Source organism: Microcaecilia unicolor, chromosome 8, assembly GCF_901765095.1.
Source record: "Microcaecilia unicolor chromosome 8, aMicUni1.1, whole genome shotgun sequence".
NCBI classification, from domain to species: Eukaryota; Metazoa; Chordata; class Amphibia; order Gymnophiona; family Siphonopidae; genus Microcaecilia; species Microcaecilia unicolor.
The window spans coordinates 37642326-37669880 of record NC_044038.1 but is presented as its reverse complement, the minus strand read 5'-3'; the positions used below and the strand labels follow the sequence as shown (position 1 = coordinate 37669880).

Here is a 27555-nt window from a genome sequence, read left to right as displayed (position 1 = left end):
GGAATTATAGAGAGTACACTCAGTTGTAAGACACAGTTTTATTTCTAAAAAGGTAAACGAGCTTGCTGATGAGAGCAAAATTATACTCTAGACTGCTTTTCTGCCACATGTCGTTCGATTTCTCTCCTATCCCTCATTTTCTTTTTATTTATTCCTCCTCAATTAGAATCAACATTGTTCAGAGAAATCATTTGCATACAGTCTCCCCGGCAACTGAATGAACTTTCCTAAAACTTCTCAAACCATTCATGCAAGGGGCTTAGACTCCCAGAGAGGACCAGATGGCTAGAAAGGAGGAAGATAGAGACCCAATGAGATCAGCTATTGTCTTGTTGATCAATGTCCCTCCCTTCCACCCCTACATATCCCTCCTCTCCCCAAAAAAAGCACTAGCATGCTTGGTTGCTTTAGCATTCTTTGTACCAAGGAGGCTCATCCCAGCTCATGTGTGGTAACTCTTATTTATGTATTTGGATTTATGAACCGCCTTGATGATGAGATTCACCCAAGGCGGCGTACAGTAGGTACAATTTAGCATCGAACTTACAATTTTGTTAACAGCATTACAATAGTAAAATGAACAAGTAAATAAATCTAAATAATTTGATAACAAAGCTTATAAACTTATCAATTAAGAGTCACCATACAGGAACTGGTATTGAACGCTTCTTTGTGTTCACGTACTGAAAATACTTACCAGATACCACAGGATAGTGAATCCCATGATAAATTCTCATGCAGTAAAACAGTACTTTTGGACTATTGTAACACTCTGTACGCTGGCTGCAAAGAACAGACTATTAAGAAACTCCAAACAGCCCAAAATACCGCAGCCAGACTCATATTTGGAAAGACTAAATACGAAAGTGCGAAACCCTTAAGAGAGAAACTTCACTGGCTTCCACTCAAGGAACTGATCGAATTCAAGATCTGCACAACCGTACACAAGATCATTCATGCAGATGCTCCACTGTACAAGTCTAACCTTGTGGACCTACCGCCCAGAAATGCCAAGAGATCAGCCCGCAAATTCCTAAATCTGAACTTCCCCAGTTGTAAAGGACTTAAATATAAGCAGGCATACGCCACTACCTTCTCCTACAGAAGTACACAGATATGGAATGGGTTACCCCCAGCCCTAAAAACTATGGACAATCTAAGCAACTTTCTCAAATCTCTGAAGACACATCTCTTCAAGACAGCCTACAAAAAGAACTCTTAAAGACACAAATCACCTCCAAACCTATCCTATCTAATACCATCCTCTCTAATTCATCATCCATCTTCTGATTACTTTGATTGTATCCAATTCCCTGTCATGACTTTGTCATAACAACACTCTGTAAGCCACATTGAGCCTGCAAATAGGTGGGAAAATGTGGGGTACAAATGCAATAAATAATATTATTATTATTATTATTATTAATAATACTTTGTACCTTCCCTTAGTAATACAGGTTAGTAATAAATTTTCATGCAGCAAAACATTGAAATTTACCTCCCTATAGTAATGCAGGTTAGTGATTCCCATGATTATAAATGTTCATGCAGTAAACTGCACATGTTGCCTCTCCATAATAATGCAGGTTAGTTATTCCCACAATAAATTCTCATGTAGTAAAATAGTGCATTGTTCCTCATCACAGTAAGTGGAGGAGTGGCCTAGTGGTTAGGGTGGTGGACTTTGGTCCTGGGGAACTGAGGAACTGAGGAACTGAGTTCGATTCCCACTTCAGGCACAGGCAGCTCCTTGTGACTCTGGGCAAGTCACTTAACCCTCCATTGCCCCACGTAAGCCGCATTGAGCCTGCCATGAGTGGGAAAGCGCAGGGTACAAATGTAACAAAAATAAAATAGATACTATTAGAGACTCTACATGGAATGTTGCTGCTATTGGAGATTCTACATGGAATGTTGCTATTCCACTAGCAACATTCCATGTAGAAGGCTGCGCAGGCTTCTGCTTCTGCGCGGCCACATTGGTGATCTGCAAGGGCCGACTTCTACATGGAATGTTGCTAGTGGAATAGCAACGTTCCATGTAGAATCTCAAATAGTAGCAACAGTGGAGGAGTGGCCTAGTGGTTAGGGTGGTGGACTTTGGTCCTGGGGAACTGAGGAACTGAGTTCAATTCCCAGCGCAGGCAGCTCCTTGTGACTCTGGGCAAGTCACTTAACCCTCCATTGCCTGCCGCATAGAGCCTGCCATGAGTGGGAAAGCGCGAGGTACAAATGTAACAAAAAAAAAAAAATGCAGGTTAGTGAATCCCGGGTATAACAAAAGAGAGGGAACAAAGTACAAACTAAAGTCCAAACAAAGGCCCGTGGTTAGTGAATCCCACCATAAATATAATTTTAGGTTGTTACAGGCAAGAATATCGTGCATTCCTGGAAGCAGTCTGCCACCTCCTTGATCCCCTGAACAAAGACCCCCTTATTTGGCAGCCTGACCCCTTATCAGTAATACCATGAGTGCTAAGCCATCATTTTGAAACTGGGAGCAACCAGGACAGGAGCATCTGCAGGGAAATCCCCAGTAGAAGCCTATAGGGAGAACAGGAAGGGGGGTACTTCACAAACAGGATTGATAAGGTAGAGGGATACTTTTGTCAAGCAACATCCCCTTTAATTTGCTCCCCAGGTAGCGGCCAATGCTCCTGGAGAAGAAACACAACGGACACGTCTTGATGTGGTATGTTAATTCAATTTGCATAATAATAGCTGCTTTGCATGTATTTGCATGCTTTATATCTCATTACTAGTTAATGTGTGTGGCAGTAAAAAAATCATTTCATAAGGGCATATAATGCATGATTTTGTCAATCAGCATATGTTATTAGGCAATAGTGTGGGTTATTTCCATTCATATAAATACCTAGTGTACCTGAATGTAACTCACCTTGAGCTACTACTGAAAAAGGTGTGAGCAAAATCCAAATAAATAAACTTAGTAACTCTGGCCCTTAAATTGCTATGCACCACCGTACTAAAAAGTAAGGTTTTATGCAACTATATGAATATAAATTACTGCATATCTGAAGAAGGAAACTATTTCATGTGCACTACTATCATAATTATTAATAATTAGGAATTATTTACTGCCTTTTTGAATAAATTCACCCACATCATCTCTGAATAATTTCTAAGCTGATTCAATAATAGGTATTACTGTCTATAAGCCTCCCAGTATTCAAAACCATTTAACTGGCCAGGAATGGCACTTGGCCGGCTAAATGGCACTTATCCGGCTATCCGGTGATATTCAGTGGAGGATAGCCGATTATCACTCACTGAATATCCCCAGTTAGTGCCTAGGAGATAACCAGCTATATCACACAATATAGCCAGCTATCCCCAAATATTCAATTCCTATCCAGCTCTTGTAAACAGCCACATCGGGCCACTTAAATATCTGGTATATGTTTAGCCAGTTTAAAGTTAAATGGTTATCTTTGAATATTGACGCAGCCAGCTAACTTTAAACTGTCCAAAAATAAACTGAATATTCAATGCCAGTCATCGGAAATGGCACAGCATTGAATTTCCGGGCTGACCGCCAACCGCAGGAGTTAGCCAGGTTCCCTCCCACGGTCTAAATGTATGGTATAAATCCACATCCATTACAGTTTAACTTTCACGTTTACTAAGGCTTGAGTAGTAAATTGTGATTTTTAGCATGCATTATCAGCTTTTTCACACATCATCTTTCTGCATATGCAAATGAACCCCATAGAACAACAGTGCATAAATATCCTGCAAAAACTTTGCAAAAGAGACAACTACATCTCAGTAAGGTTATTCATATATTTATTTTTATGTACATATGAAGTTAGTTACTTATTTACTGCAGTATTTCAGCCACAAAATGAATTTTGCACATGGGTTATTTTAACGGAAATAGTTAATAAGCTACTTCACATGATTTTGCATCATAGCAGCTCAGTATTAATTTAAATACAATTTTGAATGTCGAAAAATAAGTATGGCATTTTATAGAAAAATGAAAAATAGTATACATTATTAAGTGTTTATTTTAGAAGTGTTATTTGTGTGTAAACTAGTATTTTACATTTTTATTGCATATATGTCTGGGGGGGGGGAAGTTTCTCAAGTGGGCTACTGTTAAGAAGGGTTATTAACCTCATTAGTAACTAGGTCTCATTGCTAAAATGGGATGTGTTAAAACAGCATGAGTTATTGTTAAAATAAATGTCTTCATGGTAGCCCACATGGATAACTTCTCCCCTTAGTGTGAAGGTCACAGAGAAACTTCAACCTGTGGTGATGAATTTATCCGCCACAACGCTAACGACAGACGCTGTTTCTTTACTTTCTAGGGGGTCTGTCGTTTGTTCCGGCTATTGATTTTGATGAGTTTCAATTCAGAGTGGATTTGGAGAGATTTATCAGGTCATTACAACTAGAGATTTATTTTGCTGATAAAGAGACGGGCTATGATAAATCATGGATGGTGTGCAAGTCGATGTGGATGCCACCAATTCCTTTGGACCCAACAGTGAAAGCTTTCAAAGAATTGGTTCGTCAGGATGTTCAAGCAAGATTTTCCAGATGGAATCTGTAGGCTTGAATGAGAAGATCTAATGGACAGTGTTCTTGTGAATTTTTCAATAAAGCATGCTCATTTTGTAACGATGTCAGTTCTGATGCTAGGGTCAGCGTCTTTTTAATACACCGGCGCCATTTTTCATCAATATTCAGGGCCGACAAATACGGAGCTCACAATAGCAGGAGGAGTAAGTGTTGCTTAGGAGTTGGAGTATTGATGTTTGGACTCCTATTGGGGATCAAGTTTGAGATGGAGCACACTCAAAGCTGAGTGCTGTTATATTATGGTATTACACACTGATGAGTATGCATAAGATTTTGGTTACTCTGCTGCAAGAATTTTGTCATATATGAATATCTGGATTTAAGTTTTGAAAGTTTTGAAATTTCAAAAACATTTTTGGGAGGTTTTTGCCAATGATTGGTCTAAGACAATGGGCTGCTGTGGTACTCTTGACGGAGTGGATTTGACAATGTTTGAACCCCACAGCAAAAAGCTTGTGACTGCTGAGGTTTTTTTTTCCTCCTGTTAGTATGAATATTGAAAAATTTTAAAAATGTAACACCAGAATAGTGACGAAGAAAGAATTCATTATTGCTATTATAATTTTTGTATAGGTGTATTGAGTTCCAAGCAGAGCTTTGCACAAGGAATTGTTCTTTTGTTTTTCCACAACTTTAGATGCTAACCCATCAATGATGGCCTTACCGTTTGGTCAACTGAGGTGGGGGCCTCAGACAGCACTCTTTAAGGAGCAGCATCTCCTCCCTTCCTTTCTCAACCCCCCCCCCCCCCCCCCCCCACCCCGAGCATACCTTCTTTTTTTTTGTTTTTCAAAAGTCATTACTATTGGCAGCGATTCTCATACGCTGCAGCTTTTTCTCTGTACTGCAGCCGCCTTTTTGACATAATTTCCTTCGGAGGCGTGACATTTTTTTTGGGGGGGGGGAGAACATAGGCTCAGGGAGGGGGGTTGAGGAAGGAAGGGGGAGATGCCAGACCACAGCTGGGGGCAGGGAATTTGAAGAGTGCGAGAGTGTGGAGAGATGTTGGACTCGGGGGGGGGGGGCATCTCATCCCTGCCTCAGGCCGCAGATTGCTTGGGCTGCCCCTGCAACCCATCCTTGGAGGCCCGTTGCCTTTTTTTTCATTTGTTATCTGAATATACAGTAGAGAGAGAGAATACCTTGTTTGTTTGTTTTGGGGGGGGGAGTTTGGGGGGGGGTGTTTAAGATCACAACAGCAGATATGCTGATTTACTTTTTTTGAGCAAAGCAGAGATACGTAGACTAAGGACTATTGTTTACCATCTGAGTGTTATAAATCTGTTATAATAGTAATTACAGCAACAGAGGGCACTAGTACAATTTTCTTTATAAGCTCTGCTCAGATGTATGTTTTAACAAGTGGTATGTCTCACCTCAAAGTGCATGCTCTGTGCCAGGCATAGGTTCCTGACAATCTCAGCTACCTCCTCTCCCTGGGACTTTTCCACGGTTTCTTCATTTTCATACAGCAAATTGCTTACATAGAAATCCTTGATGTCCACTAAGAAGACAAAACATGTATACAGATCACCCTCAGTGGCTATGGCCAATATTTGAAACAGAATAAAGATGTGTAAGCCAGGGAGAGAGGAGGGCAGATGCTGCATGGAAGGGGAGCGAGAAGGAGGATAGACACAGGATTGAAGGGGGGAGAGAAGGAAGGCAGACACTGGATTGAAGAGGAAGAGAGGAGGGCATACATGGGAATGCAGGTCTTGGTGGCTGAAGCATGCTACCAATTTGCTTGTGCAAGCAGCATAGAGCTTGGACCTCGGGCAGTGGACCTCTTCAGCTAGTGGGGCTTGGGCATCCCTGCCAGGTCAGGTAGGACTCAACGCTGTTGGGGTGGGGCAGGATGGGGGAGGGGTGGGGGAGATGAGAAGAAATGTGTAGCCTAGGGGCACCGTGACCCAAGAAAGTTTGGGAACCACTGTCCTAATCAACTGACCAGCTAAGGCTATGCTGCAGAGGCAATACTAACACCCCAAGAGGACAAAGGGAATCCAAGTCCTTGTACTGCAGTGACACTTATAGGTAGGATTCAGGAATCTATGCATACTAGATGCTGATGGAAGCTACAATTTATGGCACTAACCAAGGACTGTTACTACAATTACTGGGTTATAATCATGGGGTAGGATGCTCTTTACAAAAAGGACCTCAGAATATCAATACACACATTCATGCTCAGTAATTTGGACTACTGTAATGCCTTATTTCAAGGCATTAAGCTTACAGATATAAAAAGACTACAGTTTATCCAAAATGCGGCTATCAAACTTGTTACAGGCACTTACAAATATGACTGTGTCACCCTTCTCCTATTAGAAGAACATTGGTTAACAACATCTACAGGAATTATCTTTAAAATTATTATCCTAATGCACAAAATATTTCAAAGTGGTCTTCCCCATTTTCTCTCTAGATTACTGATCCCCCACAGCTCCTCAAGGATGCTTTGATCATCACATTAGCTGATGGGTATCCCTTCCTTCTGCCATTTGAAACCACCCACCGTTAGACGTTCCTTCATTAGTGTCATGAGACACCTCTCCTCCTAGGTGACTTTTTATAAAATAACTCTCCATCCCCGGGATTCTATATATCGTGCTGAGATTTACATGTGGAAATCAAAACGTATTCCATAACAATACGCATAACTTAATTAGTTAACAAGCTAATCAGTGCTGATAATTGGATGTTAACAACCAATAATCAGTACTAATTGACATAAATTGGAATTTACAACAGGTTTTACTTGACGTAATTGAGCATGACTAAATTTAGTCACGTGGACCTTCGTTCGGCATAGTCTATAAACAGTGCAGAAATTTAGGCTTATTCAATAACTTATGCCTAAATTAAAGCGTACTTTATAGAATACGCCTAAGCAAATTTCATTTTGGTGCCAAATGTTTAGACATGATATATAGAATCTAGTCCTGTATGTCTTATAATGTAGCCATAGAAAAAAACTGAAAGGAAGCTACATCCCTATACCATGAATTCTAAACCTAGACAGAGTGGCTATCTGGATCTATGATCTAAATTCAGTTCAACCTGATGTGGAGTTGGATTTATCTTTCTTGTGACTTTCAAATCCTCTTGCTCAGGGAGCATCTAACCAGTTATGTTTACGGTACCCTAAGATTAGCTACAGAAAACATCAACAGAAACAGGAGCAGAGATGACCTGAGGGTTTTCCACACCTCTTCAACAGAGCTGAGAGTTGTGTTCAGTTTCAGGGCGTTAAAACAGTTGAGACCTTCTCAGTCATGACAATCTAAGTTTGTGATGTGAAATGATCATTGAATGGTCTGAAAATTGGTTCTCTCTAAAAACAGGCCTTCACTGAAACATCAGCCAGTACTGGAACCAGGGGCGTATCTGCGTGGGGCCACAGGGGCCTGGGCCCCCGCAGATTTCGCCCTGGACCCCCCTACCACCGACCCTCTCCACCTCCCGCCCACCCACCACCAACCCGTCGCCGATCTTTGCTGGCAGGGGACCCCAAACCCCCGCCAGCCAAAGTCCTCTCTTCCATGCAGGATGCAAGTTGCAACACTTCCTGTTCTTCTGAGTCTGACATCCTGCATGTTGTCAGACTCAGAATTTGGAACTCAGTCTGACGTCCTGCGCGTTGTACGTGCAGGACGTCAGACTCAGAAGAACAGGAAGCATTGCAACTTGCAGCCTGCATGGAAGAGAGGACCTCGGCTGGCGGGGGGTTGGGGTCCCCCGCCAGCAAAGGTAAGTGACAGCAGCGGGGGAGGGTTGGCGGCGGTGGGAGGGGGTGGAGAGTGTCATTGGTGGCGAGGGGGGGGTCTGGCAGTGGCGAGGGGTCCGGAAATGGCGGGGGGGATCGGTGGCGCCGGGGGGAGGGGCTAAAATGTGCCCCTCCCTCTGGCTCTGGCCCCCCCTACCGCCAGAGTCCAGATACGCCCCTGACTGGAACCTCCACATAACTTGGCAGATTCCTCACTGGGCCTCAACAGAATGGTCAAACAGACTGGAATCATTTAGCTCTGCGATTTTCTTAGGACACTGCAGACTGGGCCTTGGAAAATCAGAGACTGTAGCGGTCTGGCAATCCGAAACCGACTGGCACCACACTATTCTTTACCGTCACTACAGTAGGGGAGGCACTGCAGGATTTTCTACAGCAGCAGGATTTCTAATAATAGCTGCACAAGTGATGAAATGGGAGAATTATTTTGCTGAAATATCAACAAGCGATTTTTTCTACTCAAATAATTGGAATCATAAGCCCATTCTTTTTAATTATTTTGAGGCTCTGGATTAACTACTCAGTGCTTTATTACCCTCTCTGTGTTTGATTTAAAGCATGACTGAGCTGAAAGCCAGCAGGGGCTTTTGTGACTACACAGCTCATTTTATTATTAATATTTATTACATTTGTATCCCACATTATCCCACCTTTTGCAGGCTCAATGTGGCTTACATATAACCGTTAACGGCGTTAGCCGATTACGGTCTGAACAAATACATGGTATGAATGAATACAAAGTGATATTGTGGTATAATGAGGTACATGTATGGTAGGAACAGTTGGGGGGAACTTAGAGAGGGAAATGGGGAAGAAGAGTCAGGTAATGTCCGTTACGGTCTTTGGTTATATTGTGTCGCAAGTGACCAGGTCTTTTTATCACCACACACCCTTAGGAGAAGCAACGGCTTTAAAAATACAAGCTGTTTCTGTCTCCAGTTTTTCAGAAGCATACACTACAAATAACCTTCAGAACTCACAGCTGGGCCCAATGGAGTGGCCGCACTTCCTGAGCAAATCCAGAGGAAACTGAAAACATTCGCCAAGTACCAATGGAAATAAAAATTGCTTTTAAAACTTTTGATCCAGAGGATGGTCATACATTTCAATTTAGCCCATTTTCAATAGGTCAAGTTCCAACGCAGACAGAGTTCAATATCTAAAGGTTCGTCCCGTGCATTTTTTTCTCCCACTGTGCCTCTCAGCCACAGGTTTCAAACGTATTTTGTAAAGTCAACAATACATCGGCAAAGCATCCACTGACCTTTCCTGTAAGATGCCGTGGCCTCTATTTTAAGAAGTTTAAGTGACGAATGTGTCTGTGTCTTGGCACCATTTCCCCTCTTGGAGAAGGGTGTGAGGAGATGGGATTCAGTGCATGCAGTCTGGACCGGTATCTTATCCTTAAAGCTCTGTATGCATTCCAGCTTGGATTCTAGAATCCGCTGCTGGGCCTAAGGAAAAACAGAAAAACAAGCTCTATGAAATCTTTGTTTGACAATACTAAAAACACAAATATTATTTAGCACACTGGGGGCTCCTTTGAAATTGGTTTTAAATTGTGAGACTCCAACCAAATGATTTGTTTTAAAAAAAAATTTTTCCACTTCTAAAGCTTTGTTTTTAATCAATTAAAATATTTATTTTGGCTATATTCATGGTATTTCACTTCATAACACTACTTTTACTGGTCTTTTTCCAAGTGTTATATAAAGGTTCCATAGCTAGCGCTGGCTCCTTCAGAAAGGTCTTTAATGCACACTTTCTAAGGCTCCGTCAGTTCCAAGCTGTTAAATTATGGGGTGTTATGTGAACTGCTTTAATTCAAGGGGAATAAGATGGCAATGTAAATTTGAGCTGTTTCACACTGGCCCCACAGAGAAAAGCAAAACAGATGCCCAAACTGCATTAGGAAAGTAAAAGTCCAAGGCTAAGGCTTCACTTCTGCCCCATGAAGCCAAGTATACCAAGCCACATGCGTCACGGAATATTCACACAGTTGGCTTTAATAATCAACATTCCAGGCAACTACATTTTAATCTATGACTAACACATTAGGGGTCCTTTTTCCAAGCCGTGCTAGAAAGTGGCTGGTGCTGCGATTAGCACGTGGGTTTGCCGTGTGCTCCAGCCACTTTCTAGAGTGGCTGAAAAATGGCCGCGGTCGGGTGTTTTTATTAATGGCCATGCGCAAATTTACACATTAATGCGTAGCCATTACCACCGGGATCCCTAATCATCAACCTTTTAGGAGGTGGTAAAGGCTCCTGCAGTAATTGGGTAGCACACGGTAATGTGCCCGTGTTACCTGATTACTGCCTGTGTCGTAGCCACGGGGCGAATTGGGAGCCTGGGACCCCCAATTTGGGTTTGTGGCTTCCCCGAGTTCTGCGGGAGCCCTTACTGATAGAAAATAGGTGTCGTTAAGGGCTCCTGCACTAATGGCCACATGCTAATTGGGAAATTAGCACATGGCCATTAATGATGGAAATAGGAAATGCAGCCATTTTACAGCCATGCTAAAAGTGGCCTCAGCGAACGTGAAACCCATGTGCTAGTCATAGCGCAGGCCACTTTTTAGCACAGCTTAGTAAAATGGTCCCCTAGTTTACCCCCAAATGCTTATGTCTAGAGATACCACTGGTAACGTTAAAGTAACAGTCAACTTCAGACTTAGATACAGGAACATGCAATTGCTAGGATGGGAGAAAAAAAAGAGAGAGAATGTGTATGTGAACGTGAGCGTGTGAGTTGGGAGGGGATAAAAGGTCTACCCCCAACCACATGCCAATCACGGGGGAGGGATTGTTAGAAAAAGCTTGTATGCATTCCCACCAAACCAAACTATTTCCCACCAATCCACCAGAGGGAGACAGTGCATCATTGATTTTTATTCAGGGTTCTATTTGCTCCGGAGCCAGTCCTGACCAGAATGAACCCCAATGACTAACACTTTTCAAATCCTGTTATTTAAGCAATGTCTCACACACCTTATCATTTTTCTTGTACTTGTACTACAGTCTATGTGGACAATCATGAACGAACACAACATACATCCCTGAGTACTCACTGTTCCATCTGGAAGTGGAACTGACCGCAGTGAAGAAAGGCTTGCAGATCTGTGAGAGCACAGGTTTAAGTCTTTTGACTTCTTTAGAACAGAGTTTTTGAGAAGATACTTGGTGGGGCATGATCCCAAAATGTCCACCTGGAGTCAAATGCACAGTGACAATGTTTAGTAGAACACAGGCATTTACAAATGTTATCAATTACCATTTACTACAGGTTGTGACTAATCTTGCAGTAGTGTAATCCTGCAGTGTCAGTCATTTTATCCACTTTCATGCAAACTCCTCTTTTGGGATAATAAAATGATAATGATCATCCGCTGATGTCAGATGAACATCTGTTTCTGCTGAATCCCTTAAAGATAAGATAGCTGCTGAATCCTAGAGATTTATGACTAATGACTGTCTGAGCCTGACCAGAGAAGAGAACTGATAGTATCTCCTCAATTTACAGGGAACAAAGCAGAGGACAATGCCCTTCCAGCCTAGAAATCAAGGGACTGCTGGTCTGACATGCCCAAGATGCAATGATAATATATAAAGCTTTCTAAGCCTGAGCAGAGACATCTAGAAGGTGAACTTGGAAGTACTGTCTTCATCTGCCAAGAAAGTAATGTTTCCAAGAGCAGAATAAAACCATAAAGTTTAAAAATCAAGGCTGGAAAGTAACTTTGCTTCAAATGACAATTACAAAACGTGGAGGGGCATAATCGAACGGGGCGCCCAAGTTTTCCTGAGGATGTCCTCGCAGGACGTCCCCGCGAAGGGTAGGGGAAACCCGTATTATTGAAACAAGATGGGTGTCCATCTTTTGTTTTGATAATACGGTTGGGGACGCCCAAATCTCAACATTTAGGTCGACCTTAGAGATGGTCGTCCCCGGTTTTCGGCGATAATGGAAACCAAGGACACCCATCTCAAAAACGACCAAATCCAACTCATTTGGTTGTAGGAGGAGCCAGCATTCGTAGTGCCAGGACACCAACCAGGCACCCTAGGGGGCACTGCAGTGGACTAACTGAACGGAAAAAGCCCTTCCCTTACCAATCCCTTAGCAATTTGGAAAGGAACGGGCATGCATGAAAGAAATCTTATGCAAATGAGCTGCTCGCTGTTAGCTCATTTGCACATGATTTCCTTCCTAAGGAGGGGAAGCCAGTGCAGAGCAGCCAAGCATTATGCATGGCTGCTCTGCGCATGGCAAAGACGGCTTCATACATGCAGACAAGCTGCATGTATAATAGCTGTCTACAACCTTTAAAAAACACAATTCCAGGTGAAAACATCCAAGTGCTCGTTCAGGATGTCCAAAATGTGGATGTTTCTGTGAGAAGGATGTCCATGCCTTTGCTATACCTCTGACACCCCCTTTATTTATTTATTTATTTATTTGGATTTTGGATCACAAGTAGCAGCAGTGGGCCACCTCTGGATTGCAAGACCAGTGCTCTAACCACTAGGCCATGCCTCCACTCCACTCCCTGCAGTTCAGGATGCCCAAAATGTTTGAAAGAAGGATGTCTACGCCTTCGCTATGCCTCCGCTGACACACACACCTCCCCCCCCCCCCCCCCCCCCCCCAGGGACCTGTATACTGTTGCGACGGACATGAGTATGATATTTGAGGCTGGCAAAAAAAGTTTTTAAAGTTGTTTTTTTCAGGGTGGGAGGGGGTTAGTCACCACTGGGGGAGTCAGGGGAGGTCATCCCCGATTCCCTCCGGTGGTCATCTGGTCCGTTCGGGCACCTTTTTGAGGCTTGGTTGTAAGAAAAAAATGGACCAAGTAAAGTCGGCCAAGTGCTCGTCAGGGACGCCCTTCTTTTTTCCATTATCGCTCGAGGACGCCCCAGTCCCGCCTTCGCTACGCCTCCGACACGCCCCCGGAAACTTTGGTCGTCCCCACGACGGGAAGCAGTTGGGGATGCCCAAAATCGGTTTTCGATTATGCCGATTTGGGCGACCCTGAGAGAAGGACGACCATCTCCCGATTTGTATCAAAAGATGGGCGCCCTTCTCTTTCGAAAATAAGCCTGATAGCGGCCCTAATGCACATGTAGGGGTCCTTTTACTAAGCCATACTAAAAAGTGGCTGTTGCTGCTGTCAGTGTGTAGGTTTCCCAGGAACTGCAGCTACTTTTAGTGCAGCAGCAAAATGGCCGCGTTCATTTTTTTTAATGGCCACATGCAAACTTTCCTATTAGCACATGGCCATTACTGCTGGAAGCCCTTACCACCACCTATTTAGGGCTCCTGTGCTACTCCTGTGCCAATCGGGTAGCGCACGGTAATGTGCCCATGCCACCCAATTAGCATAGGCACGCCTATTCTCTGTCCCCAGACACGCTTACCACGGTAAAAATATTTTGTACCACGGGAATAGCGTGCGCTGATGGCCAAACTACCAGGAGAAACCTCATCGCATCCTGCGGTAGTTCCCTTTTACCATGTGGTAGGCCTGCGTTAGGTCTACCACACCTTTGAAAAAGAGGCCGCATTTAATATCTCGTAACATTTGGAGGGCCAAGACAAGTGTGTGTTCTCTTGAGCACACTCACGCTCTCTCTTTCTCTTCCTACCTTCACTCTCTCTCATATGTACCCCCCCCCCTGCTGTCACCCACTCGCTCTCTGATTTACAGCATTGAAATGTGCAAGCCAGCAAGCACATACATTTAGCATCCTTATTCAGGATTACACTGTACATTTGGATATAAATGAAACCAAATGTGTTTTCTCTTTTAAAACATCATTTCCTCCAAGTATTTGTACAACAGCCAAACATGCAGATTACATACAATTTTAATAAAACACAGAAAATATGCAAACATCTGTGAACCGGACATTTTAAAATAAAGCTTGTTCTGCAGAAGCTGCTATACTCTCTTAGATGTACTCTTCCACTGCACAGCACGGCATCCCACCCTGTCTCGTTCCCCTCACCTTCGATGGAGACTTGCTTTCCTGTCATGACTGGCCTGCAGGAGCTCTAGGTGAAGTCCTCCAATGGGATCCCCGCTTCTCTGCTGCAACCGGTTTCACCACAAGGTTGAGCAGCACAGCACCGGAAGATGTGATTGATCTTGCGGAATTAAGTCTCACGAGACTTGATACCACAGGAACAGCCTCAATGTCCGGTGCTGCGAGGCTCAAGCTCCTGCTTACACCAGTTGCGGCAAAAGATCGAAAAATGGCCTTAAAGCACAGGAAAGACCCACATAAGGGTGTGCTAAGGCCATTTCTTACTGCAGCTTGTTAAAAGGACCCCATAGGATTTTGACTCTAGTGGTCAAAGTAAAATAGACAAATATTCAGGATATCCTTATCACCAAAAACTTGAACAAGGAAGCGGTATTCTTTTATTCATTTATAACATCATCTCTTTTAGAATATTCTTTTTTTCCGCATATTTTCTGTTCAGCCATTTGGTAATATAAACATTGGCTTCCCCAGATTGAAAAACTGAAGGGCTGCATTTCAGAAGTAGGCTCTGAAAACTGTAAGCCTGCTTTTAGCTATTCTGCATGCTGGTTTAGATTTTTTTAATTTGTAATTTTTCAATTAGTATCTTGTATTTTTTATCTTTTCATTAGTTTTTATACTTTAATTTTTTTAGGGCTGCATTTCGATTAAAATTTGTAATTGCAATTAATCATGTGAATAAAGGGATGTCCCCCCCCCCCCCCTTCAACAGCAGCTCCTTGTGATGCTGGGCAGTGGAAGGTTAAGTGACTTGACCAGAGTAGAGAGTTGCAAAGGGACAGAAATCTAACCCATTCCTGCCCGGTCCTGCCAAAATCTAACCCATCCCTGCCCATCCCACCGCAAGTACTCTCTCCATCCCTACCCCTGGCTCACCCAGCCCCGCCCCTGTGAAACCACATCGCACCCCGCCTCACAGTCACTTTGACAACCCCCCCCCCCCCCAAGAAAGCCAGATTCTATAAGCAGTGAAAATACTGGTAAATGTTATATAAATGCATTTTCTTCTGTACTCTGATAAATACATAATTTTAAAAGATGTACATTTTCAAAAAAGCAAATATCCATGAGCAGCAGGTCCCCTTTTCCTTTCCCTCCCATACATGAGCAGCAGGTCCCCCTCTCCTCTCCATCCCCTTCTATCCCATAGGCTCTATTTCTCCCTTCCCCCTTCTTGTATGTCCTCCTTACCCATCTTTTTTCCTGCCCCCTTCCACCCTGCACCCACACTCCAGCCACCCTTTTTACAGCTCCCTCCCATCCATCCATCCACCTCTCCTCCCCTCCAGCACTGAGTCAGGGTGCCCTCCCCGAACATACCTCAATAGACCCCAGTGGTCTAGTGGCCTCTAAGGAGCAGGAAAGATCCCCACTCTTTCCTGCCTGCTGCCGCTGATCCACTCACTGACAATACTTCTAAAAATGGCTGTCGAGACTTCAAGCAGTGGCCTCGCAATACTTCTGCAGAAGTCTCACGAGGCTGTCACTTGAAGTCTTGGCAGCCATTTTGATGAAGCGGCAGTAGTGACCGGAACAGCGGCAGCAGGCAGGAAAGAGTGGGGATCTTTTCTGCCCTGAAGAGGCCACTAGACCACCAGCATGCATTGAACTATGTTCGGGGTGGGCACCCTGAGGCTGGGAAGATTTGCCTGACCTTCCGCAGGAACACTGCAGGACCTAGGTCCATTCCCGCGGACCTGGGTCCATCCCCTCAGGATCCCCGTGGACCTGAAGAGGATCCCCAAGCTGCAAAGGAAACATAAATAAATAAATAACATTGCTTTCATCACGCGATTAATTGCAATTATAATTTTTATCGAAATTCTCAATGCTGGAGAATAGACACAAAACCGATTATTGAGAAATGCATATGATGACTTTTTCCCCACTTAGAAATTCTCCTATGATATTCTTGTGATGGTACCTATGAATGCAGCAGGACTAGAATTTTATTCCGTTTCAACCAGCCTCAACAAAAGAAGCTCTCACCTCTTCAACAGTCCCTTGTGTTGTGGCTTTAAGTGAGCTCTGAAGGATGCTCAGAATCCCCCGCTTAATATTCAGTGCCCAGGTCTCTTCATGCATGCTGGGACAGATCTTAGCAATCTTCCCATCGTGAAAGGAAAATGGAAGCAGATACCTCTCCAGTGTCTCCCTGTGTTTAGAGAATGGTGAAAAAGAAAAATACAGTTAAGAGAGGGAACCTCTCTTATATTTTGTTATAATATTTCTCCATCAAGGATTTCATAATTTTGACCCCTACGCCCACTTCAATTTTCCTTATGTAGGTCTTTAAGAGAGCTTGTAACTAGAGTTATCATCGCTTCCCCCAGGATGACTGTAACATCTTGTGGAGTAATACAGCAAGTGAACCTATGCTACACAAACTTCTATTCCTTCATCTCTGGCCCTACAACATCAGAACTCTCTTCTTTTCATTAAGGTGGCACTAAGTGATGATCTTTCACAGTTAGGAACATTGAAATAAGACTAAAACATGACCACCATTAATGAAAAGATACCAGTCTATATTTATATCCTTGGATGCCAAGGGCTAGGAATGCTGTAGAGGTAGGAAGCTTCACTCTGCCACTCAACAGCAACATCTACTGGCCTGGTTAGGGAGCATCTGCACCAGATTCAAAATTACTCATTGTCTGGAGTCCCTACAGAGACTAGCAATCACAGAACCATGAAAGGAAATTCCTGGCTTTAAAAAATTGTTAGTGGCACTGCAGCCTAGCAATCATCCTAGAGATACAGGACTAAATTAAGTCTAACTGCATTTCATCACTGGATGACTTTCAGTTACTCCCTTATCCATGTTGAACCTCTCCCTCCAAATACTTTCTTTAATGTTTAAGCTTCTTAATTCAGTCCAGAATATGAGAGTCCCAATTTCAGTCCACATGTGCATCACACCTGTAGAAGTCACATGATATACAGCCCTTATACAACTCTTATACAGCCCTATGGAATGTACTATATGAATGTACAAAAGGTGCTAAATAATTTTATGCTTTTCCTCAATATATCTGTATTGCCCTCTGTACTTGTGTGTTCAACAAAACAGATCATAAATATGTTGGTTTTGCAGAGAAACTATGCATTTGATTTTGAAAGGGGAAATGTGTCTGCCCAAGGCATGACTGTTGGTATTGTGAGACATGCATGAGTTTTTAAAAAGTATATTATATATATATATTTATAAAGTTTTAAGTTGTCTCGTTGCTGACCCTTTGAACTTAGTTGTCAGTACTGTGTACGAGCTTCTTGTATAATCTATATATATAAAACTCACCCTCAATGTTCTATTGTCTGACGTTACTGAAGCCAAGGTTCGTAAGTTCGAAGCTCTGAAGCCACGAAAATCACAGACTCGGGGCCCTGCCCTCGCGTCAAATGTTATGACGTTGAGGGCGGAGCAATTCACTCACATCGACGGCGGCCATGGCGGCTCAATGGGCCACCCACTGACGACGAAGGTGCGTTGGGTGGCGGGGCCAGAGTCACACATCGACGACGGCGGCCACGGTGGCACAATGGCGTCACTAACAATGAAGGTGCGTTGGGTGGGGGGGGCCAGAGGAAAGCCTTGCTAGCGCCCGTTTCATTGGCTCCAGAAACGGGCCTTTTTTTTTTACTAGTTCTTTGATAAGTGATATTTAGGTAATATTAATAATATGTGTATTTAAGTGTGAACAATATTTTTTGCCTTAATTAATAACAGCCCAGAAAATGATTGTGCTACTCTATAACACAAGGGGTTTCTAATATGAAGTTATTTATTGTTATTAGCACCTGTGAAGTGGTTTTATAAAGATTTTGACAGAATAAAGCTTTGATAAAAAGCATCATTGTACTGTGAACTGTATTCTCAAATATTTATTGATATTTTTGTGAGGGGAATGGTCAGTGGTAATAATGTTTCCCGTTAATTATTTATGATAGTACTACTATGTAAAGGCCAGTTAACTAACAGAACAAGGCATGAAAATCCCAGGTCTGAGTTAAGTTAGACAGCAGGACAGCCTGTCACACAAGGAGTATCACCCTTTGTGGGAAAGCGACAGCTCGCTAAGGCTTTGGGCATCTTGGCAGGCAGAGGAATTTGCAAACACACCTCTTATAAATACACATTTGAGTTACATTTCAAGTGTTATAGTAAGAAAATTATGACACCACTAATCTGCTGTCGTCAGCTGATAGAATTATGCTGCTGAGGATTTGATTTCAAACCAAATCCTCAACCGCATAATTCTATCAGCTGATGACAGGTTAGCAGATTACTGGTGTCATAATTTTCTTACTGTAACACTTCCGACTCTGGGCAAGTCACTTAACCCCTCATTGCCCCAGGTACAAATAAGTACCTGTAAATACCATGTAAACCGCTTTGAATGTAATTGCAAGAACCACAGAAAGGCGGTATATCAAGTCCCATTTCTCTTTCCCTATACATTTTTGGAGACTAGAGAACCTAAACTGCATTTTACAGAAAAATTGTCTTCTTTCGGTTCTAGAATTTTTCCATAGTTTAATAAAACAGTGCCTGTTCCGTGTCAGCACTGGCCCTGAACAAAATATCAATTACATAAATAAAAAAGTGATGGTGAAAGCAGAAAACTTAGAATTTAGAGTAAGGATATTAGAAATTTTCTATAAACAAATATCACCTATGGATTAATAGGTCATTGTATTTCTACTTTCCCGATGGAGCTAACAAGTTGAATTTCATTTTTCTTCTAAAAATACATAAGAATTTTTTTTTCTGAACATAGTAACATAGTAGATGACGGCAGATAAAGACCTGAATGGTCCATCCAGTCTGCCCAACAGTTACATTCATTATCAATTCATCTCTTTTACCCCTAAGGGCAATTAAAATAGTCACATACACAAATATTTCTCAGCGTGCAGGAAAACTCCATAGTAAGCTGCAGCTAGACAATGAATTGAAACATTACAATGCACTATGATAAGCAAGTTTTAGAAGCTACTATGGAGAAAACCAAATATTTTTACTTTAAACTTTCTATCTTCTTCATCAATTCCCCTCTGGATGCCAGTGTGGTCTTTAATTGTACATCTTGTAGCTACAAAGCAAAAATAAATAAATAAATAACTTCAATGTGTTAAATACAATAGATCAGCAAAACTCTTAACCCCCCCCCCCCCCCCCCCCAATATTCAAAACCATTTAACCGGTCAGGAACGGCACTTGGCCAGTTAAACGGTACTTAGCTGGCTAAGTGATAATATTCAGTGTGAGACAGCTGGCTATCTCGGCTCAATATTAGCGTTTAGCGGCTAGCTGGATGACTGGCTCACAGGAGAAAAGAGGCTGGAGCAGACCCCCCAGGACTGCTGTACACAATAGAAGTGAAACAGTTTATGTTCAAGTAAAATTTATCACCGTAGCATCAGAATCCAACTATAACAGGAGGGGTAAGGCCCGGGGATTATGCAAATCCAAATGCAAAATTACACCCACCCACTAAAAACAAAGGTAACCACTCCATTATCTTAGCAACAATAAACCACATATCAAATAAAGACCAAAATCAAAAAACACTCAGCAAATATATCTGCTAAAAAGCCCCACAAATATTCATAAAATTCAAAAGACAGTAATATCTAATGTAATGATAGACACAGATATCCATACTAATTTTTTTCTAGTATGAGCAGCACAAAATCTGTTTTACTGTTCTGGGATCTTGCCAGGTACTTGTGACCTGGATTGGCCACTGTTGGAAACAGGATACTGGGCTTGATGGACCTTCGGTGTATCCCAGTATGGCAATACTTATGTTCTTATGTACTTAACTGTACCTTTCTTACAACATTGCCATTCTTGTAACAAAAAAAAAAAGGCAAACAAAAAAAAAACTGAGGTTCTAAAGCTCAAAGCAATAGAAATCAATCAATTCACTTTTGCCCATTCCACTCCAGTCAGGATTTTATAGACCTCTATCATATCTCAGCTGTCTCTTCTCCAAGCCGAAGAGCCCTAACCTCTTTAGCCTTTCCTTAAAGTAAAGTTGTTCCCTCCCATTAATCATTTCGGTCACCCTTCTCTGTACCTTTTCCCGTTCCATTATATCTTTTTTGAGATGCAGCCACCAGAATTGCATCTCTGGGTAACATTAGCGCAAGACCATTAATTTGGAAAACGAAAAATCGGTCATTTTCCGGCTGCACTAAAAATGGCCTTAGCATGTGGGAAAGACCCACTAAGGACATACTAAGGCCACTTTTTCCCCGCAGCTCAGCAAAAGGAGCCCTTAATGCAAAAGCTTGTGCAGCTCAGGAACCATCTGGAACTTCCCTCAGCAGGTCTGCTTCACTGAATCATCCAGTACACCTTTCATGTCACTGAAGCGAACAGGGCAAAGAGAGGTGAGACACAGCCTCCCTTCCTAAATTTATATTTCTATAACTAAAAAATATTGCCTACTTTAGCTGCTCTGGCAGCAACATCAGTATTGTCCAGGCAAGGAGCCAGCTTCTGAATTGTCTACTGGTGAAGATTTACAGGGCAGCACAGACTCCTGAATCTAGATATACTTTAAGCAGTACCAGGAGTTTATTTCCACAAGATAAAGGGGAAAAGTAGAAGAATTATGGTAAATCACTTTTCGGGGGTGCTTTGTGTGGCCTCATGTAAAACCTCAGTTTGCATGTCAAAGACAAAAGAACTTGCAGGATTTCTTTGTAATACCTAGCCTGCTGCAGCAAGTGTTTGTGAATTCTAATATCACTCAAAGCGAACACTGCAAGTGTGGAAACTGTGTGGACAGGGCCAGTCTTAGCAACTGCGGGGCCTTGTGAGAACCAGTTCTGTGGGGCCCTCCACCCAACCCCTCCCCGCCTGTAAAAATTGACACATGTACATTTGATGATTATTGCCCCGAAGCTTTCCCTCTGCTACAACTTCCTGTCTCGCGTAGGCGGGACACGTAGTAGAGGGAAAGCTTCCAGGGCCGCTGAAGGCAGTCTGCTTACTTCACTGATGCTGCTGGAGGGCAACAGCATGGAAGATTAAGCGATGTAGGGAGCAGGAAGGGTACCAGATCCCACAGGAAGGGAGGTTGATAGGCTGGATTTCAGGTGAGGAGGAGAGAGAGGGACATGCCAAGGCCGGCGCAGGGCCCCTGGGAGCGCGAGGCCCTGTATGACTGCCCCTGTCGCCCCTGCATTTGTTTACACTTTCTAACAATAATAGAACTAGGGGACACAAGATGAAACTAGAATGTGGTAGGTTTAAAACAAATTGGAGAAAGTTTTTCTTTACTCAGCGCACGGTTAGACTCTGGAACTCATTGCCGGAGAAGGTAGTGACAGCAGCTGGCCTTGCTGAGTTTAAAAGGGGTCTGGACAGATTCCTGAAGGAAAAGCCCATTGATCGTTAATAAATTTTGGGATTTTGCCAGGTTCTTGGGGCCTGGATTGGCCGCTGTCGGAGACGGAGTGCTGGGCTTGATGGACCTTTGGTCTTTTCCCAGCGTGGCGGTGCTTATGTACTTATGCCTAAGACTGGCCCTGTGTGTAGACTGTGAGCACACATTTGAACTTTGTGTTTTCAAGCATCTGACTTTAACATTTTCTCATACACTCTGCAATTATACAGATTGCAACACAGAAGGTGTTATTTATGCGGTTTATGGCCTTGTCCTTTTATATAGGAAAGACAAGTCACAAAGTGAAAACTCATAGGTCCCGCTAGTCAGACCACAGGAGATAGCTGGGTTGTTTCCCACGGTCAATTCTGAAACCGGATATTCAATTCCAAGCCAGTTCCGGTGACCGGCATTGAATATCCAGTTCAAATTTGGCCGGTTCCAATTTAACCGGCCAAAATGTTTGGTGCTAGCCGGTTAAGTTGGAGCTTGTCAAAGTTTAATCCACCTATTGTGGTGGCCGAATATGGCCACCAAACTTAGCTGGCTCTGCAGTGAAAATCGCTGGATAGCTGGTTATATTTTACGATATATCCAGCGTTATTCAGCACCGGGTAGCCGGTTAAATGCTGTTTCGGCGGTCATACCATTTTAAATATTGGGCGGATAAACATAATATTTCAATTCCCACTCATGCCATAAAATTTGCAAACCTCAGTTAAAGTAACATGGCAAGGCATTGGCCGCAGCTTTATTATATAACACAAACTTTAACAGCTAGACTTCAATGTCAACGTTACATCAAACTCACCCCCACCCTGCTCAGCTAATCGGTATCCGGTATCGAACTAGCCACCCCCATTTTATGCCCAACAATTATTAATTTTCTGTCTACCCCCAAATCACACGACCCGTGGACCGCAGGGTCGTGCTCCTTCCCATGGTGGTGCCGCACATGAGACACAACTTAATAGGTCTCCACCGTACCAATGATTCACACACCTTCTGTTTTTACCATTCTGCCCTACCAAAAGCGGCTTGTCTGCCACTAAAATAAACCTCTAATAAATCCTGAATATCATTCAAGAAAATGTTCACTCCTATATCAGATAAATGGACCCTATCTGGGCAGTAAAGCCCAGGATAATCCCGTGTCATCAACTCATGCCCCATCACCATCCCACACAGAGCAATAACGAAGCGAGCCACATTAGCACTGACCCACTCCCTCAATCACTCTACTGGCTTCACCTTTTCTGCCCCCCCTCCACACCAGCTGAGGAATAATAGCAGACCAAACAAAACGTATAAAAGGGAAGAAACAAGCAGCAATAAGGAAAGTCCTTTTAATTATGCAGATCAGCTCCATTCCTTTCACTGCACAGAGGTCATTCCCCCAAATGCACCAACACCAGTTGGGGAGAAGAAAAAATGCAAACGCCAAGTACAGTCAATCCCAAAAGGACTCCTTCGCTTTCTTCTGAGCCCAGTAGACGTAAGAATGCCCACAAATCCACACACAATTATTGATCGGCATCAGAAGCTACAAGGCAGCAGGTTAGTCACCCAGCTTCATTTTACCCACCCGCACATAACCCTATAACAATCAGACCTCCAACGACCCAACCTTTTTAGCATAGCCGGGGACCCTCCTTGCCTTGCCGCAAATGAAGCAGCTCAAATACGGAAGGAATGCGTACCATACAAACAGGGATCCCAGCCTATGGTCGCTAACCTCCGCTTTAACACTGCAGCAAATTGATAATGTGTCAGTGGGGACCTGTCCTGGTGCACCAACCAATGCAACGCTCCCTGAGCGCATATACACACACACGCAGAACGCACCAGACAAGACATCAAATCTGGGCAGCGCAGCAAAAACACCCGCACTCCTCGCCCAGACTGATCAGTCTTGGACAGGTGAATATGAATATGCAGCACGTGTGCGATAAGTCGTACATCCTGGAGCAACACTCCATACTCTCCCTTTGCTCTCTTATGTGGAGCAACCAATTCTCCTACTCGCATAGCCCAACCTGCATAACCACTAAGGCCTTCCTAAGGAATATCCCTAACCACACCATCTCCAAAGGACATCATGTAATCTGACACCTGCCAATGAGCCTTCTTTAGAGAAGCCCCTCCCCCCCACCTTTGCACCTTGGAATGCATTTTCTGAAACGCTTCTCTTAACACAAGACTATCTCTACTTCTGGAAGCAGATAAAAACTTGGCTCTTCTCCCAAATTTTTAATGGAAGAAACGACAACTAGCTAGTCACACACACATACAGTACAAGGACTAAAACCTGCTGCGCTTATTGTAACAGGATTTGCTTATCCTCTCCTATCTAGCTGAAATCCTATTCATGCACCTTTTCTGACTTCACGTGCAATTTTTCTTACGTCAGTCACCTTTATTTTCAATCGAACTCCTGTTACTCTAACTTATCTGCCTATATGTTTCACCTCTGCTTACAACCTGTGCTATCTATTAAGATGTTTTAAAAAATCAACACAGGACAGAAGAAAGAGATTCTTGGCCTTGAGAGAAGAAAAAAAATTGGGCGCAACATTTTCATTAGTATATCCATGCAAATGTTTGATAAACTCTACTGGGACTAAATATGTCTTTTTTGAACCGGATCAGCTTCAAGTGTTTCTAGACACTAAAAAAAGATTCCGGATAGCCTGGAAGTTAGAGAATAAGATCTTTAATTAAGATAAGAATGTATATGAACTGGCCAGGCCATTTTCTTCAATGGTTATATTAGTATAATATCTCCTACTACTACTACTATTTAGCATTTCTATAGCGCTACAAGGCATACGCAGCGCTGCACAAACATAGAAGAAAGACAGTCCCTGCTCAAAGAGCTTACAATCTAATAGACAAGAAATAAAGTAAGCAAATCAAATCAATTAATGTGAATGGGAAGGAAGAGAGGAGGGTAGGTGGAGGCGAGTGGTTACAAGTGGTTACGAGTCAAAAGCAATGTTAAAGAGGTGGGCTTTCAGTCTAGATTTAAAGGTGGCCAAGGATGGGGCAAGACGTAGGGGCTCAGGAAGTTTATTCCAGGCGTAGGGTGCAGCGAGACAGAAGGCGCGAAGTCTGGAGTTGGCAGTAGTGGAGAAGGGAACAGATAAGATGGATTTATCCATGGAGCGGAGTGCACGGGAAGGGGTGTAGGGAAAGATGAGTGTGGAGAGATACTGGGGAGCAGCAGAGTGAGTACATTTATAGGTTAGTAGAAGAAGTTTGAACAGGATGCGAAAATGGATTATTAAACTCCCCTCCCCCCCCCCCCCCCCCCCCTTGTTCCTTTTCATTTTGTGGTCTAAGAAAGTGATAGATTGTATACAATACATTTTCTAGGTTAGACTTTTTCTTATATTGTATTAATTTACAGTCATCTCTGTATTCCTGTTTGCAAGTGACCCTTGTAAAATGAAAGATTATAAATAAATGATTTAATAAGATGTTTTAATGTATATTGTGTTGATATTTAAGTAGCATACTATGCCATAATATTGTGTACTATTTTTTGAATATTTTCTTCTGCTTTAATAGTCTGTTGCCTATATCTGGTTTATTCTTGCTTTACACTGCCTTGGGTACATTTCTTCAAAAAGGCTGTAAATAAATCCCAATAAATAAATAAAAATCATACATAATACTTCAGTATATATTGTAGCCTGCACCCACAGGAATACAGACGAGTTTTCATAGGCTGCCTTGCTCTCCTGATCCTTTGATTTCAGAAACTCTGGAAAGTTCTTCCATCATCAACCGTGCCAAACACAGGATCTGTTACAGTGATCAAGATATATCATTCTGAGCTGCTAGCAGTGCTCCCAACCTGTACATGCATATGGACAACTAACACCAAAATGAAGAGCCAAATTGGCATTTCTTGTCAAATAACTTCCTTTTCTTGGCATGCACGGATGATCCCTCATAATGCACCATTAACGATAAGGCAGGAACGTTTTAGTAACGTAAAGGACTTACTACGGTACAGATGAGCCACAGCATCTGAATTGCGCCAGTTATTTTTGGTTCATTTACAATAAGTTAAAAAAATATACTTACTTTTAATACTAGGTGGCATTTTCCTAGTGCTTCAATATTTACTATGCTCTCTAAAGTAATACCACTTCTTCCGGAGAGTTTCCCCTGTAAAAATGTGCTGGTGGTTGTAGAGTATTTGTAGATGTATCTCTGCTCTTTGCGGAAATTCACCTGACTAGAGCCTAAACGCAAACATTGAAAGCAACAGGAGAAGGACCAGTCTTAGTATGGAAATAATTCAAAATGTAAGCCTGAAAGGGAAACACATGTTAGAGAGAAAATCTTAAACTTCAGTTTAAGATTGAAGTTGATTTTCCCAAAGTCTTTATTCTGTTAACTTTGAAGTTAACTGCATAATTTATTTTTGGAATTTGGAGTCAACCAATATGTAACTTTGGCCAAACATTAGGACTTGCACTGCCACAGGCCACTTTTTGCTGTGGCTTAGTAAAATGGCCCCTATCAAACATATAAATGGCAAGTGACCGACTCACCTGCAAATGCGCGGTAGAGACTTCCCTCTCTGTCCCGCCCTCACGTCAAGACGTGATGACGTCAGAGAGCAGAACAGAGAGGGAAACGGAGTCGGACTGTCAGATGCTGCCGCTGGAGCCTGGAAACGAACATCGCGCGTACCAACCTCCACCCTCCCCCCCATCCCCGCCGCCGCTCCCGCCCCCCTCCGTATCGGGCCCCCTGCACTGACCTGACAGCGCCTCTCACCTCTGTGTGGAAGCGCTGCACGCAGCAGCGGAGCGATCTGCTGCTGCCTGCAGCGCTTTCACAAGGAGGTGAGAGGCGCTGTCAGGTCAGTGCAGGGGGCCCGGCATGGAGGGGGGAGGGAGCGGCAGCAAGGAGGGTAGCTGGAAATCTCGCCTGTTTTAACGGGCTTAATGGCTAGTATTATATAAATACAGCCCCGCCATTCCCCTCCTATGCACTGCCCATGTGAACGCCCATGCCCATGAGGATTTAAATCTTAGAACTGATGGGATAGATTACACCTTAGAACATTCATTGAAACTTTTTGGTATTACTTTGGATTATAAATTATCTATGGAAAATCATTTAATCATTTTATACAGAGTACATTTTGCACGTTAGGAAATGTGAGAAGTATTAGAAAGTACTTGGAACAGAATCAATTTAAGCTGGCGGGTCAATCGTTAATTTTGAATAAGCTGGACTACTGCAACATTGTTTATTTAGGGCTGTCAGAAACCTTGTTGAAGAGGGTTCAATCAGTTCAATATGTTGCAGTATGTCTGATCTATTCTTTGATTAAATCAGATAAGATAAAACCTTTTTTTTTTTGGACTCTGCACTGGCTAGAATTTTGTTTAAGCTAGGTTGTTTGATCTTTAAGATCTTAAATGGACTAATTCCTCAATATATGGTTTATTTCATATGTAGACCCCTAGCTGGGAATAGAATGGTGATATTGTTTCCCAGTGCTAAAGGTGTAATATTAAAGAAAATTAAAGAAAAGTTTTACATCCTCATTTTCATACCAAGCTGCTAATCTATGGTCCACTCTACCTTCATAAAGACAATTCATAAATCCCAATAAATAAAATAAAACAAATAATGGGTGCCAAGTCACCTCAATAATTGTTAGCACCCAATTATTGAT

General features: G+C 42.8%; 1 protein-coding gene across 1 annotated transcript in view; it reads right to left on the bottom strand.

Moving 5' to 3' along the window:
- The window catches only part of LOC115476004, a gene marked incomplete at its 5' end in the record, with an annotated part of 269698 nt that extends 243683 nt beyond the window's left edge, over positions 1-26015 (bottom strand). The window contains 6 exon segments of the mRNA XM_030212099.1: positions 5988-6115; positions 9666-9855; positions 11472-11609; positions 16438-16603; positions 19474-19544; positions 25944-26015. Coding sequence (XP_030067959.1) covers positions 5988-6115; positions 9666-9855; positions 11472-11609; positions 16438-16603; positions 19474-19544; positions 25944-26015 — 765 coding nt within the window.
- Positions 26016-27555: the final 1540 nt, after the last annotated feature.